This window comes from Silurus aristotelis (assembly GCF_946808225.1).
Source record: "Silurus aristotelis genome assembly, chromosome: 21".
In the NCBI taxonomy this organism is placed as follows: domain Eukaryota; kingdom Metazoa; phylum Chordata; class Actinopteri; order Siluriformes; family Siluridae; genus Silurus; species Silurus aristotelis.
In genome coordinates, this window is record NC_139594.1 from 1,480,331 (window position 1) to 1,507,830 (window position 27,500).

Genomic DNA, 27,500 nt, shown 5'->3' on the forward strand with positions numbered 1-27,500 from the left:
TAATAATAATAATAATGTTTTCTCTCTCTCTCTCTCTCTCTCTCTCTCTCTCTCTCTCTCTCTCTCTCTGTTTTTTATGACGTCATCCTGAAATTTTCGATTGTTGACGTGTTTTATTCATCCCGCTATAATGTCGTGAAACATCATTACACCGTAATAACGCTTGATTAACCCTTCATAATGAGGGAATAATACAAGGCAGGTGGGGTTTATTCACTCACATTACTGCCTTTTTTTTTTTGACAAAGTGACAATGATTTGAATGAATTTATTAATGATTACGATTTTTAGAAATTATGAATATTTTTCATCGATTTATAATTTTTTACATTAACGTTGATCAGATCGCCGTAAATCGGATCTCAGCGAAGTCCGATACCATGTTCTGGATCCTGATTAGACGGAATGTGGTGATTAAATGTCTACAACAGCGGCACAGGTTTATTTCAACACACTCCTTCTGATGGGTTATAGTTTCCATAGTAACGGCTCGTTCACCATTACGTCTACAGCATCCGGATAATAAAGAGATTTGGAAACGGAAGGAGTCTCCAGTTTCAGAGGTGAAGCTGTAGCTTTGAGTTTTTCGACAGCTCCAGGACACAGGCGTGGACTCAGGACATAATGAGTGAGAATAAAGAGAAGATGGTGAGGGAAAGAGCGTTTATAGCTGCTATAACATCAACAAGAGCATCAACTCGCTCATTCTCAGAACATTCCATGACATTCCACATCATTATAAAGGGATAAAAGCGATGTTGTGCTGTAAAAGGCTGTGGTGTGAGAAGAAGAAAACACTAATGGGTAATGAGGCGCTTTCGAAGGATCTACACAGAACCCTACAGCTGAGTGTTTCCTGATTAAGGAGAATATTAAATACACCAATAAATCCTTAAAGACACTTTAAAAGCATTGCACAGAACCTGCAGCTGTGGATCCACACGGGATCTCTACAGGGCTCTTCCTGGCTGGGTTTTTTGGGAAACGCTTGTGGTAAATGTTCTGTGCAGAACTTTACCATCTACTACCAAGGTTTCAAGAAGAACTCTTATCTTCTGGAGAAAAGAATAGATTAAGCACGTATACCAGTTTTAGGGCTTTTTTTCCCCTCGGTTCTGTGTGGAACCCCAGAGCGGAGAGTTTCTCCATCAGAACAGATATCAAACCCAACCTGTTTAAAAGGCACAGTGCAGATCCAAAAGAACCCTTAAAGAACTCTTTAAGAACCATAAAAAAGCTTCCCTAAAGAGCCCATTAATATTCCTTATAAAACACATAAAGAACCCTTAAAAAACATAAAGAACCCATAAGAACGTCTAAACCCCCTCAGGAACCTCAAAAGAACTGACAAAAAAACTCAAAAGAACCATAAAGTACCTTTAAAGAACATGGACCCTCTGAAAGAAAGGGTTCTAAGTGGAACCATTATTTACCCAGTGAAACCTTAAAGAACCACCGAGGAACCAAGAACTAGTGTAAAAACCTCTGCCCAGTTTTGGGTGTTGAAATGAAGACAGATCATCAGGTGAACTTTAAATCAGGTGGAATTCATTCTTAGCTTCAAAAAAAGGTTCTTGATCAGGTTCTTTATAGGATTCTTACAGGTTAGAGGAACAGCTGAAGAACTCTTCAGGGTCCTACGTTGTTCTGAGTGTGGATCAGGAGAAAGAACGTATCAGAGCTCTCCGGAGTGACATTTTGTTTCTTCCTCTTATTAATGGTTTACTCGTCCACTCTCCAGGCCGCTCTCAGCTCCTTATCTGATGGTTATGGGGTGAAACGAGCTGACGGTTCTCGAGCGCTTGGTGATTAATGATGCGTATGCCCTCATGCAGAGTGTGTTTATGGGTTTTATGCCCACATGGAAGCACTGGAGGACTTTAAAAGCCATTGTGACTTTGGGTTAACCTTGTGTGTCTCTGAAACTCTGAAATATTCAGATTTTTTTCACAGGTTCTTCGTTTGTTCCTCTAGATGGATGGCTGTGTATCTAAGTGTTTCCTGATATGTTTCTGAGTAAAAAACTTTTTTGGATGAGATAAGAACACATATTTCTCCAGCGAAAAATCTAAATCAGCACACAGCAACTTTATGTGTTTTTTTTTAATGCAATTAAATGGTTTGAATCACTGGGTGGGTGGAGCTTAACTTTGTTTCATGCTCTGATTGGCTCAGACAAATTCAACACTCACAGTCTTTCCCACTTCAGGTTGGATCATAAATTCATTTTGCTCTGAAGCTTTGGGATAAACTCCGACTTTTCACTGCTCTGAATCAGTGAATCAGTGAATCAGTGAATCAGTGAATCAGTGACCTCAGCCTGTCACTCGAACCGTTGGTGATGTGTGTTTTGAGGAGCGCTCAGATGATCCTAGCTGCTTGTGTTCATGACCAGGTGTGTATGTGACTTTGTAGAGATCCTGGTGTGTGTGCGGTGGGTGTGTTTACGCCTGGTTTTAGATCAGAAGCGTCCTGTGATCTTCTCTAACCCTTCAGTGCTCAGGGGATTCGGGTGAAAGTTTGTCTGCACCTGCATTTAATCTCCTCACAAAACGCCTCGAATCAACAACAAAAAAAAAGATGAAACATCAACCACTCTCTCTGTCTCTCTCACACACTCACACACACACACACACACACACACACACACAAACAGAATGTCACACCACAGCGATGTCACCAACCATGACACGTATTTATTCATTAAAGCACGGCACGTTGTATTTTATTTATTGTTAAATTCGATGTTTTGTACCTTAGAGAGCGCACAGCTTAGTGTTCCTTAGGTTCCTGTGAAAAGGGTTCTGTGTTGAACCTTCAGAAAAGAGCATTTATAGCTGCTATAACATAAGAAACTTGTTTGTTCCTGTGAACATCATTATAAAGGGATGTTGTGCTGTAAAAGGCTGTGGTGTGAGGACACTCAGGATGATTTAGTTGGTAATGAGGCTCTATTGAAGGATCTACACAGAACCCTACAGCTGAGTGTTTCCTGATTAACTAGAATATTAAATACACCAATAAATCCTTAAAAACACTTTAAAAGCTAAAGATTTCACACAGAAGCTCTTTACACTGCACAGACCCTCAGCTATGGATCCACACGGGAACTCTACAGGGCTCTTCCAGGCTGTTCTTTGTTTGTGGGAAATGCTTGTGTTAAATAATCTGTGCAGAACTTTACCATCTACCACCAAGGCTCAGAGTAAAACCTTGCCAAATACCATAAATGATAAAGAACCCCTGAAGAACTCTTTAAGAACCATGAAAAAGGACCCTTGAAAAGCCCATAAAAACCTATAAAACCCCCTTAGAAGTCATAAAGAACCTTTAAAGAACATTGATTTGTGTTTGTATTTTTTATATCAGTGCAGTGTTCCTCAGTGAGAACGTGGATGAAGGAGGTTAGATCCAGCCTTTAGCTGTGAGGGGTTTGAAGGCTTTATAGTTCTCATTAATGTTCTATGCAGTAAAACCCTTCAGGAGCATCTAATTCCTAACTGAAGACCTGAAACTTGCGAGGTTTCGGGTTTCCTCTGGACCTGCTCTACAGTGGAGATACAGCATATAAGGACTTCCTCACACGGGACTCCCGTTGCTATGGAAACAATAAGAGCGACCCACGATGCTGCCCGAGTCGCTGTCCAAGGTCTTTCAGCACCTTCTGACCAATCAGAACTCAAACTATACAGTACACACAGAGCTCAATGAAGCTCCTTGTGTGTGTGTGTGTGTGTGTGTGTGTGTGTGTGTGTGTGTGATATGATCTTACCACTCATTCTATATCTGTATTTTTATGAAACACGTGTGTTGTGTTGGTTTAACCTCGGAGTGTGTGTGAGATCAAATCCACAGTGTGGCTCAGATAAGATAAGCGTATTAATGAGAATTAAAACAAACACATGCAGACACACACACACACACACACACACACACACACACACACACACACACACACACACACAGAGCAAAAACAGAAGTAAGGAAGCTGAGCAGGTCTGTTGGTGCAGCAGCTTCATTTACATAAAGATGGATCAGATATGGCTTATGTGCGTGTGTGTGTGTGTGTGTGTGCATGTGTGTGTGTGTGTGTGTATATGTATACTGTATATAGCCTTAGCAAAAGCAAAAATTGTTGTTGTGTTGTGTTATAAAGGGGGCGGGGAAATAAACAGGAAGTTACATGTGATTAGTGGAGGTGTGCAAAAGTGTTACAGATTGATGTTTTTTACTTTAGTCATATTTTTACTTAAATATTTTTTTTTACAAACTCTATATTTTTACAGAAATATTCAAGAATTTAGAAAAGTGAGCAAAGTTTTATATCAGCATTTAATTAAATTCACATTTTTTTGCGCATATATTTATATATTTTATTTTGCTTGCCTTATTAATATTTTCTTTTTAAAAAACAAATTTTAAAATATAAAATTATTTCACAATTATTTTCAGTCACATTTTCAAATTTGCTCACTTTTAAACCAACGTCTGACTTTTATTTTATTTCTGCCTATTTTTTTTTTTTTTCTACTTAAAAAACTAAAAAAACTAAATGTAATTTAATTTGATCACATTTTTCCATTATCTTTTAAAACAAATGGTTTAGTTTGGATTTCTTTCATTTCTATTTTTTTATGCATTAAAACTTCAAATCTAAATTCTAAATTCTTTGTTTTTAAGAATTTCATAAAGTTTAAAAGATATTTCTTACCTTTAATTAAAAAAAAAAATTATTGGTAAACAATTTATATTCTGCATGTTTTTAAACAGAAAACTTTTCCCCCAATTAAAAAAAAAAGAAGTACCAACCATTAAATTACTTTATAAAACTTTATAAAGATATACTTTTTTTGACTCTTCACTGTATTTACAGTACAAAATTATCACTTTTTGACTTAAAAATTGTAGATTTACTCATTTATTATTTACTTACAATAATTGGAAACAGTGATTTTAGGGCTCAAGCATATAAAAAAACACTATTTTTTAAACAGTCTATATTACGCAGGGTTTTTTTTATTTAGTCATTTTTATAGAATATTTTGGCTATACATTTTTTTGTTGTCTGACAAACTTTTCAAAATCTTTACATTTCAAAAGCATTATATTAACAATAATTGTATTGTTATATTATATATAATATAAAGAGAGAGAGAGACTCGACTTCATCAATAATCATTACTGTAGTACAGCAACAGTTATAACAGTTTTATTGTGTGTGTGTGTGTGTGTGTGTGTGTGTGTGTGAAACAGTAAGAGACTGGTGGTGGTGGTCCCTAATGATCCCCTACATGGGCGTCGATCGTACACCAGTGAAGATGAGGCGTGGAGGTCGTACCTGGAGAATCCGCTCACTGCAGCTACTAAAGCCATGATGAGCATCAACGGGGACGAGGACAGTGCTGCTGCTCTGGGACTGCTGTACGAGTACTACAAGGTCAGAACACACACACACACACACACACACACACACACACACAGACATGAAAAAGTGTGCATCAGATACAAGTTGGCATTTGTGTCGCGTTGTATTGTTTTGAACATATTTGCGTTGGTTAAAAAAAACAATTTATTTCTATATAATTATGAGTAGATGTTCTTTACTTTACCTATACTTACCAATATTTGATATGTAGATCCATTTCTCGTCGCTAACCGGTTTAAAACCGCTACTGCTGCTACGTGAACATGACGTATCACAACACTACGGAGACCCTGGCGTGTCCTGAGAGTCACATAGAATACAGATTAACATGGCAGAGGCAGAGCTGTAACTTCCTGCCGACACAACAGGAGAAGAACATCTGGTTTTATTTAATCTTTAAATTTTTTATTTATTTTTTGCACTACAAAGGCGTGTGAAACAAAGGGTGAAAACGGCCATGTGTTAGCAGTCAGAAGGTCATTCATTCATTCATTTTCTCCCGCTTATCCGTAATTCGGGTCGCGGGGGCAGCAGTCTAAGCAGACCCCCGCCTTCGACTGCTGCCCAATCCTCACAGCACCGTCCCTTACGGTCCCTCCTGCAGGTGGTGAGCCCACGGGAAGAAGGTATTTAAGTCGATTGATTATTTGCTGTCTGTCTGAATTAAAGTGAACTTTTTGTACCAGATTGCATTGCAGAGCATCAGATTCTTTTCCGTTGAAACACATTGTGTTGAATCAAATGGAAATCGGATCACACTGCATGATAACAGGAAGAAATCGTATCGTATCACATTAGTAGCTGCTTCCTGTGTATCTATGACCCATCCCGAGGCATCCTGAGGTTGCTCCAGCTCCAGTCACGTCCCACTGTATGAAGATTATGGACCTTTAAAGAAGTAGATGCCGACCCAGCATGCATCCGGAACAATCTAGAGACGTACCAGTGCCATTTAGATCCCACTTCATGTGGAGTTTGGACACTGGACCTCTTTGAGTGTTTAAAGGCTCTGGCATGGAGAAGCTGGTGTTGGATCTGTGATGATCTCAGATGTTGAGCTATTTTATGAGTTGCTCAGTAGCTCCTGGTTCCATAATCTGATCTGACTGTAAAAGACTGTAAAAAGATCATCAGTCATAATCACACACTCCAGTGCTCATGTTAGTTCTCACTCACTCTCCAGTGTTCTGTAGTGTTTAAAGACTATAATCACACTCTTGATGTCACCCAAATGAGGATGAGGTTCTGCTTTTGAGTCTGGTTCCTTTCAAGGTTTCTTCCTCATAACATCTAAGGTAGTTTTTCTTTCACCACAGTCTCCCCAGTCTTCATCATCAGGGATAAACACACACCGTTCACCTTCACTGTTACATTCTGTAAAGCTGCTTTGAGACGATGTGTGTTGTGAAAAGAGCAATAGAAACAAACTTGAATATAACGTATTGTATCGTTGGCCATGCATTGAGATGCAAATTGTCATGTGTGTGTGTGTGTGTGTGTGTGTTGTGGTACAGTGGTATTTACGTACTGGTTGTTGGACAAGTCACATTGATGTGACTGGAACAGGAACAACACCAGTATTTAAATCAGAGAAAGAACTGAACGTCTCAAACTTCCTCCTGTTTCTCTACTACTTCCTGTCTAGTGTCTACTCCAGTTATCTGCTCACACACATAGACACAATAAAACACACACACACACACACACACACACACACACACACACACACATAAACAAACACATATATAAACACACTCCCACACACACACACACACACACACACACACACACACACACACACACACACACACACATAAACAAACACATACATAAACACACTCACACACACACACATACACACACACACACACACATACACACACACATAAACAAACACATACATAAACACACTCACACACACAAACACACTCACACACACACACACACACACACACACACACACACACACACATAAACACACTCACACTCACACACACACACACACACACACACACAAACTGCAGGGCTAATTACTGGTATCCGGATATGGCAAAGTCTGAAACACACACACACACACACACACACACACACACACACACAAACACACACACACACACACACACACACACACACACATATACACACACATATACACACACATATACACACATACACCTACTGTCAGTGTCCCGTCTGTGATGTTGGTGTCTGATCTCAGGTCTGATGTGTGATTCAGGTTCCTAAAGATAAGCGAGTTCTGCCTATCAGTAAAGTGGTAGAAGAGACAGAGGGACAGGAGAAAAGGTGAGTATTAGGAAATCACCACCAACACCACCACCAACACCACCACCAACACCACTCCAATACACTTCAATACACCCTTACACACTCCTATACACTTCAATACATCCCTTACACACTCCTATACACTTCAATACACCCTTACACACTCCTATACACTTCAATACATCCCTTACACACTCCTATACACTTCAATACATCCCTTACACACTCCTATATACTTCAATACATCCCTTACACACTCATATACACTTCAATACATCCCTTCACACGCCAATACACTTCAATACACCCTTACACACTCCTATACACTTCAATACACCCTTACACACTCCTATACACTTCAATACACCCTTACACACTCATATACACTTCAATACATCCCTTCACACGCCAATACACTTCAATACACCCTTACACACTCCTATACACTTCAATACATCCCTTACACACTCCTATACACTTCAATACACCCTTACACACTCCTATACACTTCAATACACCCTTACACACACTACTATATACTTCAATACATCCCTTACACACTCCTATACACTTCAATACACCCTTACACACTCCTATATACTTCAATACATCCCTTACACACTCCTATACACTTCAATACATCCCTTACACACTCCTATATACTTCAATACATCCCTTACACACTCCTATACACTTCAATACATCCCTTACACACTCCTATACACTTCAATACACCCTTACACACTCATATACACTTCAATACTCCCTAACACACTCCTATACACTTTAATACACCCTTACACACTCCTATATACTTCAATACACCCTTACACACTCCTATACACTTCAATACACCCTTACACACTCCTATATACTTCAATACACCGTTACACACTCCTATACACTTCAATACACCCTTACACACTCCTATATACTTCAATACACCCTTACACACTCCTATACACTTCAATACACCCTTACACACTCCTATACACTTCAATACACCCTTACACACTCCTATATACTTCAATACACCCTTACACACTCCTATACACTTCAATACATCCCTTACACACTCCTATACACTTCAATACATCCCTTACACACTCCTATACACTTCAATACACCCTTACACACTCCTATACACTTCAATACACCCTTACACACTCATATACACTTCAATACACCCTTACACACGCCAATACACTTCAATACACCCTTACACACTTCTATACACTTCAATACACCCTTACACACTCCTATACACTTCAATACACCCTTACACACTCCTATATACTTCAATACACCCTTACACACTCATATACACTTCAATACACCCTTACACACTCCTATATACTTCAATACACCCTTACACACTCATATACACTTCAATACATCCCTTCACACGCCAATACACTTTAATACACCCTTACACACTCCTATACACTTCAATACACCCTTACACACTCCTATACACTTCAATACACCCTTACACACTCCTATACACTTCAATACACCCTTACACACTCCTATACACTTCAATACACCCTTACACACTCCTATATACTTCAATACATCCCTTACACACTCCTATACACTTCAATACACCCTTACACACTCATATACACTTCAATACTCCCTAACACACTCCTATACACTTTAATACACCCTTACACACTCCTATATACTTCAATACACCCTTACACACTCCTATACACTTGAATACACCCTTACACACTCCTATATACTTCAATACACCGTTACACACTCCTATACACTTCAATACACCCTTACACACTCCTATATACTTCAATACACCCTTACACACTCCTATACACTTCAATACACCCTTACACACTCCTATACACTTCAATACACCCTTACACACTCCTATATACTTCAATACACCCTTACACACTCCTATACACTTCAATACATCCCTTACACACTCCTATACACTTCAATACATCCCTTACACACTCCTATACACTTTAATACACCCTTACACACTCCTATACACTTCAATACACCCTTACACACTCATATACACTTCAATACACCCTTACACACGCCAATACACTTCAATACACCCTTACACACTTCTATACACTTCAATACACCCTTACACACTCCTATACACTTCAATACACCCTTACACACTCCTATATACTTCAATACACCCTTACACACTCATATACACTTCAATACACCCTTACACACTCCTATATACTTCAATACACCCTTACACACTCATATACACTTCAATACATCCCTTCACACGCCAATACACTTTAATACACCCTTACACACTCCTATACACTTCAATACACCCTTACACACTCCTATACACTTCAATACACCCTTACACACACTACTATATACTTCAATACATCCCTTACACACTCCTATACACTTCAATACACCCTTACACACTCCTATATACTTCAATACATCCCTTACACACTCCTATACACTTCAATACATCCCTTACACACTCCTATACACTTCAATACACCCTTACACACTCATATACACTTCAATACTCCCTAACACACTCCTATACACTTTAATACACCCTTACACACTCCTATATACTTCAATACACCCTTACACACTCCTATACACTTCAATACACCCTTACACACTCCTATATACTTCAATACACCGTTACACACTCCTATACACTTCAATACACCCTTACACACTCCTATATACTTCAATACACCCTTACACACTCCTATACACTTCAATACACCCTTACACACTCCTATACACTTCAATACACCCTTACACACTCCTATATACTTCAATACACCCTTACACACTCCTATACACTTCAATACATCCCTTACACACTCCTATACACTTCAATACATCCCTTACACACTCCTATACACTTCAATACACCCTTACACACTCCTATACACTTCAATACACCCTTACACACTCATATACACTTCAATACACCCTTACACACGCCAATACACTTCAATACACCCTTACACACTTCTATACACTTCAATACACCCTTACACACTCCTATACACTTCAATACACCCTTACACACTCCTATATACTTCAATACACCCTTACACACTCATATACACTTCAATACACCCTTACACACTCCTATATACTTCAATACACCCTTACACACTCATATACACTTCAATACATCCCTTCACACGCCAATACACTTTAATACACCCTTACACACTCCTATACACTTCAATACACCCTTACACACTCCTATACACTTCAATACACCCTTACACACTCATATACACTTCAATACATCCCTTCACACGCCAATACACTTCAATACACCCTTACACACTCCTATACACTTCAATACACCCCTTCACACTCCTATACACTTCAATACACCCTTACACACTCCTATATACTTCAATACACCCTTACACACTCATATACACTTCAATACACCCTTACACACTCCTATACACTTCAATACACCCTTACACACTCCTATACACTTCAATACACCCTTACACACTCCTATATACTTCAATACACCCTTACACACTCCTATATACTTCAATACACCCTTACACACTCATATACACTTCAATACATCCCTTCACACGCCAATACACTTCAATACACCCTTACACACTCCTATACACTTCAATACACCCTTACACACTCCTATACACTTCAATACACCCTTACACACTCCTATACACTTCAATACACCCTTACACACTCCTATACACTTCAATACACCCTTACACACTCCTATACACTTCAATACACCCTTACACACTCCTATACACTTCAATACACCCCTTCACACTCCTATACACTTCAATACACCCTTACACACTCCTATACACTTCAATATACCCTTACACACTCCTATACACTTCAATACACCCTTACACACTCCTACACACGTAAATACACCCTTACACACTCCTATACACTTCAATACACCCTAACACACTCCTATACACTTCAATACACCCTTACACACTCCTATACACTTCAATACACCCTTACACACTCCTATATACTTCAATACACCCTTACACACTCATATACACTTCAATACACCCTTACACACTCCTATATACTTCAATACACCCTTACACACTCATATACACTTCAATACATCCCTTCACACGCCAATACACTTTAATACACCCTTACACACTCCTATACACTTCAATACACCCTTACACACTCCTATACACTTCAATACACCCTTACACACTCATATACACTTCAATACATCCCTTCACACGCCAATACACTTCAATACACCCTTACACACTCCTATACACTTCAATACACCCCTTCACACTCCTATACACTTCAATACACCCTTACACACTCCTATATACTTCAATACACCCTTACACACTCATATACACTTCAATACACCCTTACACACTCCTATACACTTCAATACACCCTTACACACTCCTATACACTTCAATACACCCTTACACACTCCTATATACTTCAATACACCCTTACACACTCCTATATACTTCAATACACCCTTACACACTCATATACACTTCAATACATCCCTTCACACGCCAATACACTTCAATACACCCTTACACACTCCTATACACTTCAATACACCCTTACACACTCCTATACACTTCAATACACCCTTACACACTCCTATACACTTCAATACACCCTTACACACTCCTATACACTTCAATACACCCTTACACACTCCTATACACTTCAATACACCCTTACACACTCCTATACACTTCAATACACCCCTTCACACTCCTATACACTTCAATACACCCTTACACACTCCTATACACTTCAATATACCCTTACACACTCCTATACACTTCAATACACCCTTACACACTCCTACACACGTAAATACACCCTTACACACTCCTATACACTTCAATACACCCTAACACACTCCTATACACTTCAATACACCCCTTCACACTCCTATACACTTCAATACACCCTTACACACTCCTATACACTTCAATACACCCCTTCATACTCCTATACACTTCAATACACCCTTACACACTCCTATACACTTCAATATACCCTTACACACTCCTATACACTTCAATACACCCTTACACACTCCTATACACTTCAATATACCCTTACACACTCCTATACACTTCAATATACCCTTACACACTCCTATACACTTCAATACACCCTTACACACTCCTATACACTTCAATATACCCTTACACACTCCTATACACTTCAATACACCCTTACACACTCATATACACTTCAATATACCCTTACACACTTATATACACTTCAATATATCCTTACACACTTATATACACTTCAATATATCCTTACACACTCCTATACACTTCAATACACCTTTACACACTCCTATACACTTCAATACTCCCTTACACACTCATATACACTTCAATATATCCTTACACACTTATATACACTTCAATATATCCTTACACACTCCTATACACTTCAATACACCCTTACACACTCCTATATACTTCAATACACCCTTACACACTCCTATATACTTCAATACACCCTTACACACTCATATACACTTCAATACATCCCTTCACACGCCAATACACTTCAATACACCCTTACACACTCCTATACACTTCAATACACCCTTACACACTCCTATACACTTCAATACACCCTTACACACTCCTATACACTTCAATACACCCTTACACACTCCTATACACTTCAATACACCCTTACACACTCCTATACACTTCAATACACCCTTACACACTCCTATACACTTCAATACACCCCTTCACACTCCTATACACTTCAATACACCCTTACACACTCCTATACACTTCAATATACCCTTACACACTCCTATACACTTCAATACACCCTTACACACTCCTACACACGTAAATACACCCTTACACACTCCTATACACTTCAATACACCCTAACACACTCCTATACACTTCAATACACCCCTTCACACTCCTATACACTTCAATACACCCTTACACACTCCTATACACTTCAATACACCCCTTCATACTCCTATACACTTCAATACACCCCTTCACACTCCTATACACTTCAATACACCCTTACACACTCCTATATACTTCAATACACCCTTACACACTCATATACACTTCAATACACCCTTACACACTCCTATACACTTCAATACACCCTTACACACTCCTATACACTTCAATACACCCTTACACACTCCTATATACTTCAATACACCCTTACACACTCCTATATACTTCAATACACCCTTACACACTCATATACACTTCAATACATCCCTTCACACGCCAATACACTTCAATACACCCTTACACACTCCTATACACTTCAATACACCCTTACACACTCCTATACACTTCAATACACCCTTACACACTCCTATACACTTCAATACACCCTTACACACTCCTATACACTTCAATACACCCTTACACACTCCTATACACTTCAATACACCCTTACACACTCCTATACACTTCAATACACCCCTTCACACTCCTATACACTTCAATACACCCTTACACACTCCTATACACTTCAATATACCCTTACACACTCCTATACACTTCAATACACCCTTACACACTCCTACACACGTAAATACACCCTTACACACTCCTATACACTTCAATACACCCTAACACACTCCTATACACTTCAATACACCCCTTCACACTCCTATACACTTCAATACACCCTTACACACTCCTATACACTTCAATACACCCCTTCATACTCCTATACACTTCAATACACCCTTACACACTCCTATACACTTCAATATACCCTTACACACTCCTATACACTTCAATACACCCTTACACACTCATATACACTTCAATATACCCTTACACACTTATATACACTTCAATATATCCTTACACACTTATATACACTTCAATATATCCTTACACACTCCTATACACTTCAATACACCTTTACACACTCCTATACACTTCAATACTCCCTTACACACTCATATACACTTCAATATATCCTTACACACTTATATACACTTCAATATATCCTTACACACTCCTATACACTTCAATACACCCCTTCACACTCCTATACACTTCAATACTCCCTTACACACTCATATACACTTCAATATATCCTTACACACTCCTATACACTTCAGTATACCTCTACACACTCCTATACACTAAAACACTCCTGTACACTCCTATACACTATAACACACTCCTGTACACTTATATATACTCATATACACTCCTATACACTTCAATACACCCTTACACACTCCTATACACTTCAATACACCCTTACACACTCCTATATACTTCAATACACCCTTACACACTCCTATATACTTCAATACACCCTTACACACTCATATACACTTCAATACATCCCTTCACACGCCAATACACTTCAATACACCCTTACAAACTCCTATACACTTCAATACACCCTTACACACTCCTATACACTTCAATACACCCTTACACACTCCTATACACTTCAATACACCCTTACACACTCCTATACACTTCAATACACCCTTACACACTCCTATACACTTCAATACACCCTTACACACTCCTATACACTTCAATACACCCCTTCACACTCCTATACACTTCAATACACCCTTACACACTCCTATACACTTCAATATACCCTTACACACTCCTATACACTTCAATACACCCTTACACACTCCTACACACGTAAATACACCCTTACACACTCCTATACACTTCAATACACCCTAACACACTCCTATACACTTCAATACACCCCTTCACACTCCTATACACTTCAATACACCCTTACACACTCCTATACACTTCAATACACCCCTTCATACTCCTATACACTTCAATATACCCTTACACACTCCTATACACTTCAATATACCCTTACACACTCCTATACACTTCAATACACCCTTACACATTCCTATACACTTCAATATACCCTTACACACTCCTATACACTTCAATACACCCTTACACACTCATATACACTTCAATATACCCTTACAAACTTATATACACTTCAATATATCCTTACACACTTATATACACTTCAATATATCCTTACACACTCCTATACACTTCAATACACCTTTACACACTCCTATACACTTCAATACTCCCTTACACACTCATATACACTTCAATATATCCGTACACACTTATATACACTTCAATATATCCTTACACACTCCTATACACTTCAATACACCCCTTCACACTCCTATACACTTCAATACTCCCTTACACACTCATATACACTTCAATATATCCTTACACACTCCTATACACTTCAGTATACCTCTACACACTCCTATACACTAAAACACTCCTGTACACTCCTATACACTATAACACACTCCTGTACACTTATATATACTCATATACACTCCTATACACTATAACACACTCCTGTACACTTATATACACTCATATACACTCCTATACACTATAACAGTCCTGTACACTCCTATACAATATAACACACTCCTGTACACTTATATACACTCCTATACACTATAACACTCCTGTACACTCCTATACATTATAACACACTCCTGTACACTTATATACACTCCTATACACGCTTACACACTATAACACTCCTGTACACTCCTATACAATATAACACACTCCTGTACACTTATATACACTCCTATACACTCCTATACACTATACCACTCCTGTACACTTATATACACTCCTATACACTATAACACTCCTGTACACTCCTATACACTATAACACACTCCTTTACACTCCTATACACTCTTATACACTATAACACACTCCTGTACACTTATATACACTCTTATACACTATAACACACTCATGTACACTCCTATACACTAAAACACTCCTGTTCACTACTATACACTATAACACACTTCTGTACACTTATATACACTCCTATAAACTCCTATACACTATAACACTCCTGTACACTCCTATACACTATAACACACTCCTATACACTACTATACACTATAACACTCCTGTAAACTCCTATACACTATAACACACTCCTGTACACTCCTATACACTATAACACACTCCTGTACACTTCTATACACTCGTACACACTGTAACACACTCCTATACACTTAAACACTTTGTAGCACCTCAGGGCTGCGGCAGGCTAAGCACATAGACGATAGGCTGAAAAATAGGGTGCAAACTCGTGTTTATTCTGTTTCCTGTACAAACGTGGCTGTGCATGTGTGCATAAGGGTGGGTCTGTAAAGGTGTGTGGAAAAAGTTAGGACTCAGGGACCTGGGGCTGTCTGAGGCAGGCGTGTGGTTGGGCTCAGCAGCTTCTTCAATCCTTGCTCCTGGAGCTGATGCTGCTGCCTGTGGGGAAAAATCTGAGAGATATGTTTTATGAGTGAGGTTCGGACCGAGCTTTCCTCCGCAGCAGCTGTGTGCTTAATCTGGCACCAGTCGTGTGTCAATTGCCGTGTGACTCCCTTCTGTCACTTGTTCGCTTGCTTTCCACGCTTTCTGAACGATCGCTGTCCGTTCAGCACCCCATTTACAGTCGTATTCAGCGCGTAGTCCTGGGGGCAGATGTCTCTCCAGACCCTGTCATCACAACTCCTATACACTCTTACACACTGCTATACACTACTATACACTCTTTTACACACTGCTATACACTACTATACACTTTTACACACTCATATACACTCCTGTACACTCTAACACACTCCTATAAACTTTTATGTACTTATACACATCCCTACACACCCCTATACATGAGTTCTGCCTATCAGTAAAGTGGTAGAAAAGTCGGAGGGACAGGAGAAAAGGTGAGTATTAGGAAATCACCACCAACACCACCACCAACACCACTCCAATACACTAAAACACTCCTGTACACTCCTATAAACTAAAACACTCATGTACAGTCCTAAACACTATAACACTCCTATACACTATAACACACTCCTGTACACTCCTGTACACTCCTATACACTCTTATACACTATAACACACTCCTGTACACTCCTGTACACTCCTATACACTCTTATACACTATAACACACTCCTGTACACTCCTGTACACTCCTGTACACTCTTATACACTATAACACAGTCCTGTACACTCCTGTACACTCCTATACACTCTTATACACTATAACACACTCCTGTACACTTCTGTACACTCTTGTATACTCCTGTACACTCCTATACACTCTTATACACTATAACACACTCCTGTACACTCCTATACACTCTTATACACTATAACACACTTATGTACACACTTTTACAGTCCTATATACTCATATACACTCTTATATACTCCTATACACTCCTATACACCACTATATGCTCATATACACACCTGTTCACACGTATACACTTCCATACACTTCCATCATGCAGAATAAATTGTGAATGTGAAATGAGTAGTGTATAAAGTGTGTATAATATATTTGTGTGTGTGTGTGTGTGTGTGTGTGTGTGTGCAGCGTAACTGACCCCCCATCAGTAGATAATCACGTGCAGGTGTTGAAGTCTGTTCCGGTGAATCTTTCTCTGAGCAGCGAGTCTCATGAGTCGAAGCGGGACGGTTTTGTGGACGGTGGTCCCGTGGGCACAGTGAAGGCTGAGGTGTACGCTCCCGTCTTCATGACCTCCAACCTTCAGTACCGCAGTGAGAGCGAGGAGCAGGCGAGGGCAGTGTACGAGCAGAACACACACACACTGAGCACCGATCACAATGAGTATGGCAGAGACACACAGCGCAGCAGCCCTGATAGCACTTACGATGACGAGGACTCCACTGCTGAGGTGATACACTAACACGCATTCACACACTCACACACACTCACACACCCATACACTCATACACACTTATTTATACTCACACACACACACACACACACACACACACACACACACACACACACCCATACACTCATACATACTTATTTATACACACACACACATACACACACACACACACACACACACACACACACACACACACACACACACTTACACACCCATACTCTCATACACACTTATTTATACTCACACACACACACACACACACACACACACACACACACACACACACACTTACACTCTCATACACTCATAGACACACTCATACACTCCTTTATACTCATACACATTTATTTACACTCACTCACACTCCTATACATTCACACACATTCACACACACACTCCTATTCACATACACACACACTCATACACACTCTCAAACCCCTATACACTCACACACATATTTACACTTACACACACTCATACACTCACACTTATACACACACTCACACTCCTATACAATTACACATATTTATTTACATCCACACACACTCAAACACACACTCACACTCCTATAAACTCATACACAATCATTTACACTCACACACACTCATACACACACTCACACACACACACACACACACACACACACACACACACACACACACACACACACACACACACACTAACAAGTCTCTACCCTCACACACATACCCACACACTCATACACACTCTTAAACCCCTATACACTCACACAAATATTTACCCTTACCCACACTCATACACACACTCACACTCATACACACATTCACACTTATTTACACTCACACACACTCTTACACACACTCACATCCTAAACACTCATACACACTCACACTTATTTACACTTACACACACTCATACACACACTCACATCCTATACACTCATACACACTTATTTACACTCACACACACTTATACACACATTCACACTCGTATACACTAATACACACGTATGTACACTTACACACACTCATTCACACACACACACACTCCCCTATACAATCACACACATTCACACACACTCCTATACACTCACACACACTTACACACACTCACACACTTACACACACTTTTATACACTTACTCACACTCACTCACATTCCTATACACACACACACACACACACACACACACACACACACACACACACACACACACACTAATACACACTCACACACTGCTTCACAGTCTTACACAGTCCTACTAATGCTTGTACCCTGTAATACACTCTTACACACTACTACACACTCATACACTCTAACACACTTCTACACACTCCTATACACTGTTATACGTGCTTACACACTACTTCACACTCCTACACACTGTTATACACTCCTTCACACTCCTATACACTCCTATACACTCCTACACACTCCTATACACTCTTACACACTCCTGTACACGGTTATACACTCATACACACCTATACATTGTTATACACTCTTATACACTCCTACACGCCTCTGCATTGTTTTACACTCTTATACACTCTTACATACTCCTACATACACCTATAGACTGTTATACTCTCTTACACACTCCCACCTACTCCTATACACTTCTACACACTTCTACACACACCTATACATTGTTTTACACTCTTACACACTCCTACAAACTCTTACACACTCCTACACACTCTTATACACTATTACACACTCCAACACACTCTCATACACTTTTATACACGCCTACACACACCTATAGACTGTATACTCTCTTACACACTCCCACCTACTCCTATACACTTCTACACACTTCTATACACACCTATACATGGTCTTACACACTCTCACACACTCTCACACACTTTTATACACAGACAAACAGTTATCTAGTGCATTTATAAACACTTACAATATTTATATAATGTTTTACAGAAATATCGTCCCTCATCACTCGGAGCCAACGAGTTCATCTTTGAGCAATCAAACATGTGAGTATCAGCAACAGTATGAAGTAGTTGCAAGAGAAGGTTTAGCTAACATCTAATCACATATCATTAGGCTCTGAGAAGGAGGAAGCCTGAAGAGCCTGTGTGTGTGTTTCTGAAATAAAGTGGTGTGTTTGGTTGGACAGAGACACGTTCCAGTACACTTTGGATGCCACGAGGTCTCTGAGACAGAAGCAGGGTGAGGGGCCAATGAGTTACCTGAATAAGGGACAGTTTTACGCTGTGACACTGAACGAGACGAGCAGCAGCAAGCGCCTGAGACACCCCATCAGCAAAGTGCGGGTGAGGAAGAGCACTATCCATTTATCATTATCATTTATTATGATCAACACTATCACCATCATCATCATCAACATCTCATTAACATCACCACATTCATCATCATCACCACCATCACCATCATTATTATCATCCTCACCGCTATCATCATCATCATCATCCTCACTGCCATCACCAACATTATCAACATCACCTCCATCACCATCATCATCAACAAAATCACCAGATTCATCATAATTATCATTACCATCATCATCATCATCATCATCCTCTTTGCCATCTCCATCATCATCACTATCATCATCATCCTTACTGCCATCATCACCACCATCACCACCGCAATCACCATCATCATCATCATTATCATCTTTATCCTCACTGCCATCACCATCATCATTATCAACATCATCATCATTATAAAAATCACCACATTTATAATCATCACCATGATCACCATCATCATCATCATCATCATCATCATCCTCACCACCACCACCATCATCATCATTAACATCATCATAAAAATCACCACATTCATCATCATCCTCACCACCACCATCATCATCATAAAAATCACCACATTAATCATCATCAAAATCATCATCATCATAATCACCAGATTCATCATAATCATTATCATCATCATCAGCACCATAATCATCAACATTACCATTATCACCATCATCTTTACTATTCACCCCATCACATCATCATCACTATTATCAATATCATTACATTCATAATCATCACCGCCACATTCATCACCATCATCATCATCACACCCACATTCATCACCACCATCATCATCACCATCATCATCATCACCACCATCATCATCACACCCACATTCATCACCACCATCATCATCATCATCATCATCACCATCATCATCAGCAGCAGCAGCAGCAAATTCATCATCAATCTCTTTATCCATCTCTTCATCCCTCCATCCATTCCTCCATCCCTTCATCTCTCTATCCCTCCATCCAATTTTTCATCGCTCAATCTCTCCATCCATTAAACTCTTTATGCCTCAATCCCTCCATCCCTTCATCCCTCTATTCTTCCCTTCATCCCATCAACCTATTTATCTATCCATCCCTTATCCTTCCCACCATCCCTTTCTCTTTCCCTCCGTTCCTCCATCCATCTCTATATCTCATTATCTGTCCATCTCTTTATCCCTCCATTTATCCCCCCTGTTTCTGTGTCTATGCATTTTTTCCCCTCTCTCCTTACCTTCTTCCCCTCAGAGCGTCGTCATGGTGGTGTTCAGTGAAGATAAGAACCGAGATGAACAGCTGAAGTACTGGAGGTATTGGCACTCGCGCCAGCACACGGCTAAGCAGCGTGTCCTTGACATCGGTAACGTCCTCATACATATATATTCAATACACATGACGATGATTGTATATGTTAGCAAAAAGAGAGTTAGCTAGTTAGGGTTAGCTAAGATAGCTAGTATTAAATTCTAAATTGGTAGCTAATCGTTCCTATGTCAGCTAGTGTTAGTTGTTAATAAGCTAGGTAGATAATGCTAAGTTAGCAAGCAGCTAATGGTAATGACATAGCAATTATATGTTAGGAAATAGTTCATTTAAATTGACTAGCAAACATGAGGTTAATGTTAGCAAGTTATCAAGGTAACATAAGCTACTTCAGACTATTTGGAAATGCTGGTTAGCTAACGGCTCTGTGAAACAAGTTTGCAAGATTCCTATATTAAAATAATAATAACTTGTTAAATCGATGTTAATGTAGAATGTTAAAATGTAGTGACGAAATAACTAGCTAAACATATGTTAGCTTACAAGTGCGGGTTACTGGAGAATGCTAGCATAGAAATCCTTTAGCTAAAATTCGCTTTTGCGTGAGCCACTGTAATATTTACACTCTACACGCTAGTTACAGGAAAATAATAGCAAAATCCTCAGTAGCTAGTCGCTAGAGAGAAACGTAAAGTCAGGGTAAGCATGTACATGCCAGTAATCTATGCTAGGCTGAGTTGCTGGCTAGTCAATAGCTTTAGCTAAACTACTGTGTTTTGTAGATATTTGGAAAACTGTTAGCAAAGAGGTTAATGCTATGTTTTTATTAAGTGCATTCGAAAACATGTGCTGTGTTGCTAGCAGACTAGCAACTCAGCTTATTAATTGCAAAATATATGTAAAGAACTACTAGCTCGCTTTGCTAGCAAGCTAATTAACAGTTAATTAGGTGTTATACACTTTATATATATATATATATATATATATATATATATATATATATATATATATATATATATATATATATATATTACTTATAAAGAACAAACTTAATTATTCTTTATCAGCACATTATCAGTATAAAGCTGCTTTGAGACAATGTTCATTGTTAAAAGCGCAATACAAATAAACATGAATTGAATTGACTATTAAGGCCGGTAGCTAGTTGCTAGAGGAGAGATATAACTCGCTGACTAGCTTTACACTGGTTTAGCAGCTAGCTGAGCTTGTAGTTTTGGTATAGAAAGCTAAGCTAACGGTGGCTAGTCAGTAGTTAGCAAGTTAGCAGGAATGATTTTATTCTAGACCCGGAAGGTGAAGCGAACTTCGGGGTTAATGTATGTTGGGACGAACGCTAACATAACCACTGCTCGGGGTTAACCATTTACACCGCTACACACACAAACACACACACACACACACACACACACACACACACACACACACACACACACACACACACACACACGTGAGCACATGCAGTGGGACATTCCTCTCTTTGTCAGAACAAGCCCCAGTTTTTCAGCCCTCATTCATTCTTCTTTTCATATTCTCTCTGTTACGCTCACACACACACACACACACACACACACACACACACACACACACACACACACACACACACAAACACACACACATATACACCCTTACAGACACACACACACACACACACACACACACACAAGCGCACAAACACACGCACGCGTACACAGGGGCTGCAGCATGTTAGACTGTTTTTTATTTTCCAGCAAAAAAAGAAGTGTGTGAGTGTGTGTGTGTGTGTGTGTGTGTGTGTGTGTGTGTGTGTGTGTGTGTGTGTGTGTGTGAGAAAAAAGGAAGGAAGATAGGTGTTAGTAAAGTCAGGTAGTGATGTAGGAGAGAAGGTGAGGAGATTCCTGGGGTTCACTCAGCGTTCACATTCATAGAGTTCGAACCCATGGACAGCAGATCTTCATGGAGCTGGTTATTGTGTCATGCTGGAACAGGTTCAGGTCTCCTGGTTTAAGTGAAGGGAAATTTTTATGCTCCTGCAACCAAAGACGTCCTACACACACACACACACACACACACGTCCTCTAACTTTGTATGAAAAAGCAGAGTCTGGTGACTGAATACTTTTTGTAACACTGTGTGTGTGTGTGTGTGTGTGTTGTTTTGTGCCTCGGTGCAGGTGAGTAACATGGCGTCCGTTAAAGTCTACGTGTGTTGTGGTGAATGAAGAGGAAGTAGTTTCCTCCAATCCCCCGCTGGGCATCAGAGTCCAAACAAACTCAGAGTTTAAAAAAATCAGCTCAGTTCCTTCAGCACTTCACCTCTGATTCGCCTTTTCGCTCCTCGTTCATCTACAGAACATTTTTACAGATTTTATTGATGAATCAATTTTGATTTGCTGCAAATCATAAAGAAAAACTAAAATACTATGTATGAAAAAGACGCGTGTCATGGCCCCGCCCACATATCTGGACTTATAAGTGATTTTAGATTTAGTTTAGACTTTTGGGGGTGGGGGGATAAAGGAAGGGGGGTAAAGGGGGTAAAAGGGCAGGGCTGGGTTTGGTCTAAGGGCAGGTGGAGGTCACACGGTGTAATTATCAGCTTTAACGTCCCTGAGTTTGTGTTAGGAAACAGGGAGGAGCAAATAGTGGAGGAACAAGTGAATGGCAGGATTATATTCAGTTTAGAGTTCCTGAGGATGAGATGTAGAGGTAGAGATGAGATAGAGGTGAAGGTGGTAGAAGAGGTAGAGGTGCAGATAGGGTTTGAAATGCAGGTGTTGATGGAGGTATAACTGGAAATGGAAGTGACGGTGGTGGTAGAGGTGGAGATGGAGGTGAATGTGGAGGTGGTAGTAGATGTGGAGGTGGTAGTAGAGGTAGAGGTGGAGATGGAGGTGAATGTGGAGGTGGTAGTAGAGGTAGAGGTGGAGGTGGAGATGGAGGTGGTGGTAGATGTGGAGGTGGTAGTAGAGGTAGAGGTGGAGATGGAGGTGAATGTGGAGGTGGTAGTAGAGGTAGAGGTGGAGATAGAGGTGAATGTGGAGGACGTAGTAGATGTGGAGGTGGTGGTAGAGGTAGAGGTGGAGATGGAGGTGAATGTGGAGGTGGTAGTAGAGGTAGAGGTGGAGATGGAGGTGAATGTGGAGGACGTGGTAGATGTGGAGGTGGTAGTAGAGGTAGAGGTGGAGATGGAGGTGAATGTGGAGGTGGTAGTAGAGGTAGAGGTGGAGGTGGAGATGGAGGTGGTGGTAGATGTGGAGGTGGTAGTAGAGGTAGAGGTGGAGATGGAGGTGAATGTGGAGGTGGTAGTAGAGGTAGAGGTGGAGATAGAGGTGAATGTGGAGGACGTAGTAGATGTGGAGGTGGTAGTAGAGGTAGAGGTGGAGATGGAGGTGAATGTGGAGGTGGTAGTAGAGGTAGAGGTGGAGATAGAGGTGAATGTGGAGGACGTAGTAGATGTGGAGGTGGTAGTAGAGGTAGAGGTGGAGATGGAGGTGAATGTGGAGGTGGTAGTAGAGGTAGAGGTGGAGATAGAGGTGAATGTGGAGGACGTAGTAGATGTGGAGGTGGTAGTAGAGGTAGAGGTGGAGATGGAGGTGAATGTGGAGGTGGTAGTAGAGGTAGAGGTGGAGATAGAGGTGAATGTGGAGGACGTAGTAGATGTGGAGGTGGTGGTAGAGGTAGAGGTGGAGATGGAGGTGAATGTGGAGGTGGTAGTAGAGGTAGAGGTGGAGATGGAGGTGAATGTGGAGGTGGTAGTAGAGGTAGAGGTGGAGATGGAGGTGAATGTGGAGGTGGTAGTAGAGGTAGAGGTGGAGATAGAGGTGAATGTGGAGGACGTAGTAGATGTGAAGGTGGTAGTAGAGGTAGAGGTGGAGATGGAGGTGAATGTGAAGGTGGTAGTAGAGGTAGAAGTGGAGATGGAGGTGAATGTGGAGGTGGTAGTAGAGGTAGAAGTGGAGATGGAGGTGAATGTGGAGGTGGTAGTAGAGGTAGAGGTGAAGATGGAGGTGGTGGTAGATGTGGAGGTGGTAGTAGAGGCAGAGGTGGAGATGGAGGTGAATGTAAAGGTGGTAGTAGATGTGGATGTGGATGTGGTAGTAGAGCTAGAGATGAAGAGGAAGATGGAAGTTGAAGTGACAGTGGGTGAAAGACGACACCTGGGCCAGTTGAGATGAGATTTGAATAGCAGTTGAAGCAGATTGTTCCTCAGCCCCTGAGGCTGTGTCATAGGATCCTGCGTCTGAATGGCTCCATTTATCCAAAGAGGAGGACGAGCTAAAGGACAGGGGGTGTGGGTGTGGGTGTGGGTGGGGGTGTGTTGGAAAGAGGGAAAGGGAACAAGTGTTTGATAAAACCTGGGCTGGGGATCAGGATGGAACTCCACACATCTAACTGAAGCACAAACATCCATCACCATTCATTTAAATGAAAAAAACAAATAGACAACAAGGTGTTTGTTTACAACACGTTTCCTTTTAACACACTGCTTCATTGCTTCATATAATAATAATAATAATAATAATAATAATAATAATAAATAATAATAATTAACTAGCTAAACGTGTCAGCTACAATCACCTACGATCAACTATTATCAGCTCCGATCATCTACGTTTCACAAATTTAACAACAGGAAGTAAAGAAAATCATAGCATAAATATATATCTACAATTTACCTGGAATAATCATAAAAGGAGAGTAATAGCTGGTGTAGGGCGTGGGCTGTACACGCAACATCTTAGCATTCACGCTAGCAAGAAACAAAACTTTAGCAAAACCTTAGCCAACATAAGCAAACCAGAGTAAACTAGCTGTGTGTGTTTATACAAATAGAATAGATGATTGTTTTAAGCAGTTGACTAGCTACGTTAGCATGCTAGCCACATTAGCAATCTAGCTATGTAAACAACAATTTGTATTAGAAATGTATTGAGCTAATCGTCTCTAAGCGATCCGATTTTCATGTTCTGTGATGGCTTTATTTATTTATGTTAATTCTTTAAAGTGTTCAGGAAGCAAATAAAAACTAGCAGAAATGAAGAGTAGCATGAATCTGATTACTCGTAACAGAAATCAAGGTTTATTTATGGATTATTTATGAAGAATTTCCCTGAGTGTCCCTGAGACAGGCAGGCTCCAAGTGTGTCTATGTGTTTGTGTGTGTGTGTGTGTGTGTGTGTGTGTGTGTGTGTGTGTGTGTGTGTGTGTGTGTGTGTTTGTGTGTGTGTGTGTGTGAGCAGTGTTTGTCTAATAACGGGCGCGAGAGGCAATAAAACACAGATAACCTTTTATCGCTTGTGAGCTGTGACTTTGAAGTGGGAAGCGGAGTGTGTACTCTCAAAGATACGGTTTATCAGGAGAGGAAACGTGCCAGCGTTTATTACAGACGCCAACCTGAGCTCGAACATCTGATCTCCATCTTTTATA

At 40.1% G+C, this 27,500-nt stretch overlaps 1 protein-coding gene and 2 long non-coding RNA genes across 3 annotated transcripts in view; 2 read left to right on the top strand and 1 right to left on the bottom strand.

The window, feature by feature from the left end:
* grhl2b (grainyhead-like transcription factor 2b) overlaps positions 1–27,500 on the top strand; it is a 41,472-nt gene that overhangs the window by 1,091 nt on the left and 12,881 nt on the right. The window contains exons 2-7 of the mRNA XM_083524479.1: positions 5,254–5,437; positions 7,662–7,729; positions 18,210–18,531; positions 20,454–20,509; positions 20,653–20,809; positions 22,060–22,171. Of these exons, the coding sequence (XP_083380605.1) occupies positions 5,254–5,437; positions 7,662–7,729; positions 18,210–18,531; positions 20,454–20,509; positions 20,653–20,809; positions 22,060–22,171 (899 nt within the window). The remainder of the gene's footprint in view (positions 1–5,253; positions 5,438–7,661; positions 7,730–18,209; positions 18,532–20,453; positions 20,510–20,652; positions 20,810–22,059; positions 22,172–27,500) is intronic.
* Positions 5,218–27,500, bottom strand: part of LOC310717020 — a 37,365-nt gene continuing 15,082 nt past the window's right edge. Inside the window, exon 2 of the long non-coding RNA XR_014530727.1 lies at positions 5,218–5,430. This is a non-coding gene — a long non-coding RNA (uncharacterized lncRNA). The remainder of the gene's footprint in view (positions 5,431–27,500) is intronic.
* Positions 22,780–27,500, top strand: part of LOC310717023 — a 4,786-nt gene continuing 65 nt past the window's right edge. The window contains exons 1-2 of the long non-coding RNA XR_014530730.1: positions 22,780–22,925; positions 26,926–27,500. The exon at positions 26,926–27,500 is cut by the window's right edge and continues 65 nt beyond it. This is a non-coding gene — a long non-coding RNA (uncharacterized lncRNA). The remainder of the gene's footprint in view (positions 22,926–26,925) is intronic.